General features: G+C 28.7%; 1 protein-coding gene across 1 annotated transcript in view; it reads left to right on the top strand.

Annotated features, from left to right (window-relative positions):
• Positions 1-12553, top strand: part of LOC116774545 (head-specific guanylate cyclase) — a 46100-nt gene that overhangs the window by 26394 nt on the left and 7153 nt on the right. The window contains exons 4-10 of the mRNA XM_032667290.2: positions 378-460; positions 1686-1846; positions 1919-2130; positions 2262-2446; positions 6580-6758; positions 11482-11661; positions 12295-12433. Of these exons, the coding sequence (XP_032523181.2) occupies positions 378-460; positions 1686-1846; positions 1919-2130; positions 2262-2446; positions 6580-6758; positions 11482-11661; positions 12295-12433 (1139 nt within the window). The remainder of the gene's footprint in view (positions 1-377; positions 461-1685; positions 1847-1918; positions 2131-2261; positions 2447-6579; positions 6759-11481; positions 11662-12294; positions 12434-12553) is intronic.

The following is a 12553-nucleotide window of genomic DNA, read 5'->3' as shown; positions in this document are numbered from 1 at the left end:
GAATTAACAGAATAATTTAGGCGTCTACGATAAAACGGATAACATCATTCGTTGGATGGTTTACAATTTGATTCGCACAACCAAGCTCATATAAATTTAACAATACAATCAAGCTTAAGACTTATTAGCATGTATTTTTTTACCTCTTTAAATCTTCTGTAATAATATTAGACATATGTGCTAGAATATCAATTGAATTTATCTTTTATACTCTTCTGTACACATACCTTAATTATATTTTATTTGAATTTATGTTATTTAACGTCCAAACTATAAAAAACATATTTCTAATTCTATCAAAGTTTGTAGGCATACTTATGTGTAAAAAGACATATAAGAAATTGGCTTTTTGTGATTAAACTTTGCTCATTTAATAGGCGTAGATTACCAGATGACGTAAGGACGTGCAGAAACTATGCTTACCTACTAGAAATTTACGACGCGGTCCGAGCTACTGACAGTGAGTATTTTGTTTATGTAATCGTATCTTTGGATCTTATTTAAGAAGCTGATTTTATTATATTATTCTCAGACTCGACAGAAATCCAGACCTATAAAATTTTGTTTATGTAGAAGTAGCTTTGATAATTTCTTTATTTATCTATAGCATCAATATACAATACAATAAAAAATACTCAATGAACTTAAAATATATATTACGGACGACTTTTTGAATTTAATATTCTATTAATACATGCAATTAGACTATTCTCGTATCTATATTATTTATATTTATAAAATTTTAATAGAATAGAGAAAATTTTATTCGTCTTAATAGAGGCCGTCATCTTTTTTTAATAGATTTTTTTTTAGAATATCTTTCTATGTTTTTGTAATTTTATTAATTTAAGTCACAATTAAAATACTGAAATTTAAGAACAAGTAAAAATTTAAAAAAAAAATTTTTGCTAGTGGCTTATTTAATTTTTCTTATCTAATCTGATTCATTGAAAAAGTAATTTCTATTACTCATTTTTATGGAAACACCGTTTAAGACGATATAAAACATAATAAGACAAGTATCGTATCAATAAGAGTTAGTCTCCAACAAAAATTTTTTCATCTGCAACATTTTGTGTTCCATCAAAACAACCAATAACAAAGGGTCCAATGGGCAAACAATTCCTTTTTTTTGTTTTTAATACAAAGTGGAATCCTTGTTGCTCGAAGAAAAGTAAAGTGAACTTAGTCAATTTTGAATTATGTCTTATATCTGTTATAAAACCACCGGAGAAAAAATAGTGATGTTATAAGTTTGATGTCGATGTTTGTGCTTTTATGTGAGCGTTTACGTATGAATGGGTGCGTGTGTGTATGCTAACTGTCTGTCTGTGGAACGGTAGCTATCAAACGAGTAGAGCGGTTTTGATACGGATGTCCATTTGATAACTAGTTTTCCTGCGGCGGTTCTTAGCAAAGTTCGATGAATATTGGCCATGTAGTATCAGCTTTTTCCATAATTATGTAAGGTATTTTGGACAGTGATTATTTAACTAAATGCCGTGTTTCAATACGATCTTTAAATAACATTTATCGCATAGAGGGTTTATAAAATGTAGTTCTTATCTGACTGACTAATTGTTTTTTTTATGAACCCATAAAAAAAAAAGAGTAAAGTAAATTATTAAATATACTATATCTAAATATAATTACAATTCAGGATCTAAAATTATAATTTGTTTTAGGTGTATCTACTAAGGACTTTATGGCAAAGTTAGGCGAGTATTTAATATTAACAGCATTTTCTCATAATTGTCGACACGAGAGGGCGTTCAAATGCTTAGGATCTAATTTAACAGAATTCTTAACAACTTTGGACAGTGTTCATGACGTTTTACATGATCAGGTAAATATATAAATTGATTTAATATAGTTTGTCATGCATTCGGTATATTTGTTATTTTTTTGGTTTTATAAGGATGATGCCTTAAAAGATGAATCGTCGGAGAATGAAGCAGCTTTCGTCTGCACGACATCGGATGCTGGTAGAATACAACTGCATTTAACTACCGAGAGTGAACCAGTCGCATACTTATTAGTGGGAAGTCTGAAGGCAATCGCCATTAAGCTATATGACACACAGACGGATATAAGACTGATGAGCTATTCAAACGATCCGAGGAGATTTAGGTAAGACGTGTTAGTTGAATTTAGTTGGACATTTTTCTATTTTAACGACCACGTACCAAACAGTAAATATATAAGTGGAATAAAATATTAGCTATTACAATTTTTTTACAAATACTTTTCTTATATTATAGGTATGATATAAGTTCCATACCGTTACACCAGAGATCAAAGGAGGATAATTGTCAGGCAACGAGCGATGCTGTAATTCTTGCGTCATCTAACAAAGTGAATGATCTCAAGATCGGCGTCGCAAGCTTTTGCAAAGCGTTTCCCTGGCATTTCATTACTGATAAGCGATTAGAGCTCGTACAACTCGGTAAGTCCACAAAATATTTTATTCATTTTGGTTGGCTACAGATGAAAATATACTAGTAAGAAAAATAATTATGATGGAAGAGTGTACACAAAAATAATACGCATAAAACCTTTTAATACGTTTGTTCAATAATGTAGGTAATGGTTAATATTGTATAATTTCTTATTATTTTCAAAAAAAATCTTTGCACAAAATATACAAATATTTGAATTGGATGCTTTTCGTTGTATTAGAATTCTTTCAGCGATATTAAGGTTTTCTTGTATAAAATATGACTCATTTGTGCTTTAAGACACATTTTATAAAGATACTCATTTTAAGGGACTGTTATTCATCTTTTAACGTTAATTCTATAGAAATTTCTTAAGAAGTTATATGTGAGTTAACATTTAAATATAAAAATATAAGGTATCTGTATATATATATTTGAAGCATTAACAATGAGATTATTACAAAAATATTCTATTGTAATGTGGATCATGGATTAAAAGTATTTATAAAATTTTCTTCTTGATTCTCTAACAAATAAAAATACCTAATTATTCATTAAAATTGTATGAAATTTATATTTTTTGTTTGACGACGTCTGTTAAATTTGACTAAATGTATTTAAAATTTGTAGAACAGTCCCGGAATACATCTCTGAAATCTGATAAATTTAGAAATTAAACCAGCATCTATATCAACCGAAGATTTATTTTTGAAGTGTATTTGACCTAATGTGTATATTTTATTATTTAGCGTTGTTATAAAACTATTGTTTCCTCTTTTATATAGATATATTTACTTTAATGTTATGTTTTTCTAAAGAAATTCCCTAGCGTATAAAATTCCTTGAGCGTACAAAAACTATAATCTAATAAATATTTTTGAAGCACAATTTTTATGAACATATAACATTGGTTTAAAAGCTTAAAAAATAGAATTAAATTGATATTTTACATAAAAAATACTTCCACTTAATTTCGAATTTAAACTTTTACTATAAAAGTGAACAATAAATGTAACAAAGTTTTTGTAGCATTTTTACATTTTTTAGAAAAATATTTTAAGACTATAAATTTGATACTAAATAGGTATTATAAAGGTTCCATTTATACTTATAAGAATAGTACTTACACAATTGTCTCTTAAATAAATTATAGTTAGAACCAGCAATTACACATCACGGTTTAATTAAAGGTTAAGTTTAAAAGTTTAATTTGAAAGCGGCTTTCAGGTTCTTTCATTATACATCAAAGAAAATTTTTCAAAGCTAAAACCTAATTAGTTCATTATAAAGGAAATGTGATATATTTTATTAATTATACGTTTTTATTAGGTCACAGGAATATAAATTAAATTACTTCATTTTAAAGTTTGTATTATCTTATTCCACTGCTACTACGTATTTTTAGGTGGATAAATTCTTTTGTCCTCCCATTAAATTAGTGACTTGGATAAAAAATTTCGAAAAATATGTAGAGGTTTCGATTCACTTTAAAAATTTATTTTAATATATTTTAATAAACAAATTTCAATGTAGCATTTTTATCGTCATAAAAAATCTATCATAGCAATTTTCCAATTTAATCTCGTTTCCCTTTTGTTTGTATACATTAATAAAATATATAAGTGAGTTATTTAATTCTACGATGAAATCTTGGTACCAGCAAAATGTTTTAATATTACATAACACAAAATATGAAAATACTAACTGCTAATGAGCTTGCGAATAGCCTTTAAAGATTTATAGTTATAATACGCGCATTTTGCGGAGGCTTCGTTTAGACCTCTGCAAAATATCCAGTCGCAGTAATAAAGGCCATGTCTTTCAAAGGTTTCACTTCCATTTTCAAGCGTAAAGCTTAAAATACTATGAAGTCCAAGAGATATAATCGCATTAACATTCTAAAAAAAGGTTACGTACGTATGATCTAGCACACAAAGTAACTATTCGCTAGCCATTTATTCAACAATTTATCTATTGACCCAATTTTAATTTAATGAATCAAGAATTTCAGAATAAGGAATTAGTTTTTCATAATAATCTAGTTCATTTCCATGACTTTTCATACAGAGAGTATAATATAAAGATTATGTATCATAGAAGTACAAATCTAAGAGGTTGGTTAATATTTCTTTCAAGTTTTCAAATTAAATAAATCTTAGGTTATTTTTCGATAGTAGCAAATAATCATACACTAGAAAAATTGTGACAAACACTTAAAATTACATAATGAGATCTAAGATTTTCGCGAGTTTTATTCATTTAAATGAAACTAATATTTTTCCGATATAACTACACGTGCTTTATTTTTGGTTAAAAATACATACTCCCGACGTTTCGTTTACTTTTCAGCAACCGTGATCACGGGCAGACGAGATATCCCGTCTCGTTGGGAGTATGTACTTTTAACCAAAAATAAAGCACGGGTAGTATATCCGAAAAATATTAGTTTCATTTAAACTTCAAACTACAGTTAATATAACTTATTACACTTAGTAATTACAATACACTCTTACGAGCAGAATATTTAAGCATTATCCTACCAACCGGCGTTTATTTTAGGAAAGGCTTGCACAATGTACAGATTTACAGATTTTCCATTAACAATTCAGCTTTCCATGACAAGATTATAACTAAGACCATGAGTTTAATTTACATAAATTTTCCCAGTCAATATACTAATAATTGGTTTCTAACGGTCTTGTCTTGACGAAGCGTATTTTATTTAATCAAGAGATCCATGTTCTGTTTTATGAATTAAGTACCTTTAGTTATACATCTGCTATTGATATTACTTTTAAATAACAAAAGCAATAATATATATTTTTGCTTCGGCTGTGTGCTTTTAGATGTTTTGATATAAGTAAAAATTTACCTACACTTATTATAAAATATATATACAATACTGTTCGTACATATTTATGTACATCATATATGTATTGACGATTCGAAACAAGTGATGTTTGAATTTGAAAAGGATCCTTTATTCACATAACATAGCTTCACGGAAAGATATAAAACTTTTTACGTCTATAATGATTAAAATATAACCTTATTGCATACTAAAAAAAACCATTTGAAATTTGTTCTTATTAGCAATTATTTTAACGAAAAGCAATTTGGACAAATTACCTAGTGATTGAACTTAATTTTATCTTAAAAAGTACCTTATAATATATTACTTAGTCTTTTTTTTTTAATATTTATCATTTTTTTTAAAGAACATTAAACGTGTTGCTTACATTCCAATGAAAATTAACTATGCTAAAGAAAATCAAATCGAATATCTATTTAATATCTCACAACATCGGACTTAGTAAATAGCACTAACGCACCGCTGCGGGGTATAACGAGTGAGGCGCATTTGTAAATGCACAGCAATTCAGGATTTGGGAATATCTAGTTCGGCGCTGCCAGTTTTTAGCCAAAACATAAAATAAGACCAAAACATTTTTTCTTTCCGGTGCTAGTCGAAATTGAACTCTCGGTATACTTATCACAAAATTTAAATATGTGTACATTCATAGCGTTATTGAATTATTTACACAGAAAATTTCATATCAATATTGCTAGCGGCGCCTCAACAAGCTGAGCATTTAATTATTCCAATCGAATCGTATTGTTTAATATTAATTATTATTTTAGTATAAACTCTTTAATCCAAGGCTTATTTTAATTTATATTGGAATACACTATCGTTCCATTATTAATACAATAAAAGGAATGAAATAAATAGAAATCGTTTTGCTTCTTAGTCGAATGAAAGAGTGGAAACGCCATTATTTCTTTGTTTTAGTGCCCATGAGCCCCAGTGATTAATTACGAGAACTGCGGGCTCGTTTGACGTTTCCTTTAGTAAAAAACATTGAAGGTCTTCCATTTAAATGGATATTTCACAAATAGCTAATACCATTAATTTACAAACCACCAAAGAAAGTACTGGAAAGCGAAATATATTTATAAAATATTTTAAATTACCTTAGTGGGTGGAACTTAAATACTGTATTAAGTATTTTCTAAGATGCTAATAAATTTTTTCTTCGAGATATTTTTATTCTGCTGGGATACTTTCCAATATATTTGAAAAGATGATATAGATACAAATTTCATTTGAGGTATCCTTAATGTTATATTTCTATCTCAGGTGGAGGTTTCATGCGTTTGTTCGGAACGCATCTATCTTCACACGGGTCGTCACTTGGGACTTACTTCAGGTTGTTACGACCTAGGGGTGTCCCCCTAGACTTCCGCGAGATCCTCAAACGCCTAAACACTCCGTTTATGTTCTGTTTGAAGATTCCGGGATCGGCTTCTTCAGCTGAGGTAAGCATTCCTATTCAACTTTCTTTGAAATAGAGAATCATTATTTGTAACAACTCTCTTATGCTAACTATTAACAACGTTCGCGATGAAAAAACAAAGGAATGAATGAAAGAACACTGATGTTATATACGCATTTTATATATTATTTTATTTTGACATTTAGATTAGATAAGAGATTGTGATCAAAGTGTGCGTTCTAGTAATGAAAAATCCGCCGAAGGAAAATTCCATTATTAAAAAATTCACTCGGCGAAATTGCCAGCGCAAGTAATAACGGTTCCCAAAAGCAATCATAATGGTTCACGCTTCAAAACCTCATTAGAGGGTTTTCACCTCAAAATAGATTTCAATTAACCTATATTATTCAAAGCGATTAGGATAATAAATGATGCGGCATAATTCACCGGATCAAAGCCAACTGCGGACCCGAATGATGTATTACAAGCATAAGCGTAAATATAGGCTTAAGATTCCAAATACTGATTTGACGTGATAAATAACTGGCGAGGCAATGAGACACGGCTGTTCAGAAGAACATCACACAGAATACTCAGTGGGTAATCTCATTGTTTACAAAGAGAGCGACAGTGGCAATAAGTTTCAGTTATATATGAGAAATTTTAGTTGAAAATTATAAGGAATATTATATATTTATATGTGTATATATTATTTCAACATAATCTATTCTATTTTAGCTTCTGTACTAGTTTTAAAGTACCAAACTATTCGAAAAGATTAACTTTCACAAGATAATATAATAACATTATATTATCCCAACTTATTCCCTAATATGTAAACCTAAGTCAGTTTAATTCTTAAAGAATATAAAGAAGCTATGTAAGTAGTAATATTATCCATATAGTTGAGATTTCATATTGTACTTGTTAATCATGACATAACATGACATAAAAAAGAAAAGAATGGTGTTTTATATTCGATAGATTAATTAATATACAAAAATGAGTTAGAGCCACGATTTCCTTTAAACTTTTGATGCGCTTATCTCAGATAATTTATGGCAGTCCATGAATTATGAACGTAATTAATGGACAAACTTTGTTTTCGTTAATTTGTGCTTTATTATTTATTAACATTGGCAGATGCAATAACACTTCGCCCCAGGAATTTTACAAAGCCCATATCTACATTTAATTTTTTTAAATAAAATCTATTATTCTATATGAAAATTAGTCCTATCAGATAATTTTTATTTTCACACAAATCTTAACTAAATTGTGAAAGCTGCTTATTCAAGACAGTTTCACAGAGTGTTTGCTCGTTTGAAGTCCATTTGCCCACAGAAAAGGGGACAGCTGAGAATAGGAAGATCTTCATTGAATTTCTTGTGAATAGATGAGTAAATATTTTCTTTGAATTAACGGACGGGATTGCTATTCAATTGCGTCTAGTGTTTACCTGGGTCATGTTGGTACGCCTCAAAAGTTTTAAAAGATTCAATTCAGTTATTCAATTCAGTATTGACATACATCAAAAATAGCTATGATTCTTGTCACTGACAACATAAAATACACAATAAATCGAAATGAAATAGAATGAATATCTTTTATGGATCCATAAGGGAATTTGAATGGGTCGATTGTTTGTCAGGCCCTTAACTATGTTTGAACAACCCGATCGTAAGGGTAAGGTGGAAATTAAACATAATGAATTTTTTATAAAAACAATTGAAAAATAACCTTATAGTTACTTAGGTATCTGGAAGGGCTTTCTAAATTTATGCGGAATGAGTAATTTATTAAATATAAATTAACATGACAAATAATTGAGTTTTATTTCCTTATTTGTATACTTATATTAATAATTTAAAAGAAAAACTATTTAATCATAACAGTCATAAATTTCGCATGCATTTACGATATTAAAATTCATATGTTGTCTTTGAATCTGAAAAACGTTTTCTTAAAAGGAAACACTAATTATGTTGCAAGAATAAATCAAGATCTGTCACAATGTAAATGCGTTCCCAGAAGGCGGTAAATAGTTATGCAGTACGTAATGAGTAAATTTATAGCTAGTGTTGGCTTCATCTCGGAAAATTTTGCTGTGATTTATAGCTCACAGGGGAACAGAAACTTCGAACTGAGTATGAATTTGAAAAATTGCATGTAACTTATATATTTTAACATATTCTTGGATGTCACTTTAATGGATTATTCAAAGTATGGTAGAAAGTAGTTCTCGATACAAATAATATAAATCTTATATACTTAGATACGATTACAGTTGCCAAAACACCTAGAGCATATTTATGGTTATATCGTAGTTCAAGCAAGCAATAATTAAGCAGTTTTAAATATATTTAAGGTTATTTGTTGAGTTTTGAAAATTACTTAATTAGAAATTTTGTACAAGTCATAATTATTAATTTAAGAGTTAGATTTTAAATAATCTATGAGTTCTATTTAAAATAAAAGTGTCCTCACACTTAAAATATATTAGTGAACGTTAAATCTCATACACATAAAATTTTAGTTTAGTCTATTGAAAATTGAAAAACTAGTTCGAATTTAAAAAGGTTTGAAAGAATTTATAAAAATTCAGTTAAAATACTGACACTATACAAATGTCACAACTAAAATATGTGAACTTTCAATCACTATACGAATCCCGCTTTAAAATTCTAAACTTTTAAAATTCACTTTAAATAAAAATTTTAAACTTTACTTTAAATAAAACAAGGACAAAATAATTATATAAGGTGGCAACCGGAGGTTCCAGGAAAACTACGAAACTTACTTATATGTATATTATAATAAAAATTACATATTAAAACTTATAACCTATACCTAGGACTACATGATTGCCCCGATGTTAGGATAGCAATGCCATTCCATAGCTTGTGTGGTATCAGGAATCTTCTGGTTCACACGGCTTGGTGTTCATTCCGCGGAGTCAGCGGCGTCACTCGTTATATGATATTTTATCTATACAACGATGTTACCCCGGCGATGTTCATTTATTTTATAATATGTAGCGCGTACGTAACAAAATTGTAAACATTAATTTGACATAAAATATACAAGAGCTTCTTATAATCTGTTTCGATTCCATACAAAATTATATGTTTGAAAACATAAGAAAATTATATAATATAATCACAGTGGCTTATACATGAAATTATACGCGCCATAAAATATTTCCCTATCTTATATAATCTCAATATCGCCAAAAATAATAAATCCAATAAACCTTAAGTCGACACACGTCGTGCGAAAGATTCTTGTTCACATTATTTACCCTTGACTGATCCACAATGATTCGCAAACGGGATTTTGTAAATTTATTGTCTATTTTTTTCTTGATTGGTGGTCTTTTTATATGACATTGACTTATCCTTTTTATCGAATGAATATTCTCATAAAATTCATAATAATATGTTTTATTATTTTCCCTTTCTCTCATAGACATCTCATAGACATATTTACGAAGTTAATTATTTAATTCTATATATTTTTTCTTATTAAAATTATACGAGTATGTACCCTTGCCATGAATTTGAATAGCCAAACTACATAAAAAACGTTTCCTGTTTTTCATTTATAAATATACATACATTTACTTGTCATATGCGAAGATTTATGAATAAAAAATGAAAAACGGTCGATGTTTACGATGACGATTCAAACTTGTGGCACTTTTACCGTGCATGAAAATATTTTTAAAAGTCTGCAACACAAAACACATCTAAAACTGTATCGTAGCAAGAGTGATACAGAAATAAGTATTCCTATTTACTAAGCAAACGTTTACTTTATATTGAAAATAAAGTAAAATATTTTATAGTCAAAATATCTGTTCTGAAATCTTTATTATTTTCTTCAATACAATTATTTTCAGAACCGCCGCTGGCGTCTATTGATTCACTCAGAAAACTAGTCACAGAAAGATATGTAAAATGTTCTGACGTTTAGATTTCGATGTAAAGGGAAAGAAAGTTGTTGTCTGAAAGGCTTAAGGAAAACATAAGATTTGTATTTAAAAAAAACCTCTTCCTGCAAACAATTTTATGTATCTTTAATAACATCATTTTAACGGTAAAACTTTTTCATTTAAAACACAGAAGTCTAAACTGCTACAATGTTAATGTGTGGTTTTGTTTTGCGCAGACAGCAATGAAACTTGTTTATGCACTTATTTCTAAAAACGAGAACAACGAAAACTGTAGTAGTTTTTTCAGCTAGATAAAATGTTTTTTTTTTTTAAATAATAAATTAAAATAATAGTTAAATTCGTTGGGCATGACATAAAAAGACACAACTTGTAACGCTAGAAGTTCAATTATAAATCCCAAAGTAAACGGTTTTAACATAACAAGATTTTATATGTTCAAAGCTTTGCAGCGAAATTGAAATTCACATCTAAAAGCGAGATGACTGTAGATTATTCTTATATTATTCAAATTTAGTACGCTTTGTACAGGGTGTGCACAATATGTTTGCATACGAGACATTAGTGAAGCGCTTTGTTAGAGAACAAGCTTACTTATTTTCGTTTACATAAGTTTTGGAAAGTTACCAACATTATTACGGTAACTTTGCTTACAATTTTATATGGTAACGATTCGAATTACATATTGTAAAAAAATGTCTTGGTTGCGTATAGGAAAATAATTGTCTAAAAAACAATGTTGTACTAAAGGAAAAATTAAATCAGTTGAGTCTCTCAAACGTCGGTCAATCTATATGTACAATTTTGTCCCCAGGGCTTAGAAATAAAGGGACAGATGGTATTCTGTTCTGAGTCCGATTCCCTACTTTTTGTTGGATCGCCATTTCTTGATGGCCTCGAAGGGCTAACTGGGCGAGGCCTATTTATATCAGACATCCCATTACACGATGCTACGAGAGATGTCATCTTAGTCAGCGAACAGACAAGGGCGCAGGTTCGTGTTTTTTTTTGTTTTGACACCAATTTTGAGTTGTTTTAATAGATTAATTAAAAAACCTTCTAATGATTTTCTTTTATATCTTAATATTAACTTGAGAAATCTAAAATTAAGTGCCTGTAATTCAATTGATTAGATATTTAAATATCCATTACCACTGTGTATTAACATTATATTGTTGACAGTTATTTTAGTACGATCAATATTATTTAGTAAATACATCATCACTATATGTTACAGTAAATTTTTGTGTATTTTATAAAATATCTTTAAAACACACAACTGGTAAATTTTAGTAATTCATATAACACGATTCACCAAGTTCTGTAAACACATTCACAAAAAGTGATTCCGCAAAATATTTTATATAAAAATTCTGTTTAAATTAACTTTACTTTGTATTTTGATATAAAATATGCATAACTGTCATTTAATATTGCGGTACAATGAAGTTTAATACTATCATAATAAAAAAATACATAAATAAGTCAAGGCATACAAACTTTTTGCGAAAGAAAAATATTTAAGAATTATCAATTATTTTTATAAAATTTTAATTAAAGTACATATAGTGTGAACACATTCTACAGTGGATGTATGAAAATAGGCCAGTATGTTTCTTTTGTATAGGACGGCCTCCGTAAGAGGATGGACAAACTGAAAAATTCAATAGTAGAAACGAGCAATTCTGTTGACAAGGAAAGGGAGAAAAATGTCAGTTTACTGCATTTGATTTTCCCACCTCACATCGCAAAACGTTTGTGGTTAGGTAAGTTATAATAAAATTTCTGCTGATGGTTTTTTTAACAAATCTATAAAGAGTTATAATATGTTTTATCTCATGACGATTATCTTTATTATAATTCGATAATAGTTGAAGGTATGTCGA

This window comes from Danaus plexippus, chromosome 26 (assembly GCF_018135715.1).
Source record: "Danaus plexippus chromosome 26, MEX_DaPlex, whole genome shotgun sequence".
Classification (NCBI taxonomy): domain Eukaryota; kingdom Metazoa; phylum Arthropoda; class Insecta; order Lepidoptera; family Nymphalidae; genus Danaus; species Danaus plexippus.
Note: the sequence above shows the minus strand (reverse complement) of the source record. Positions and strands in the feature narration are given on the sequence as shown.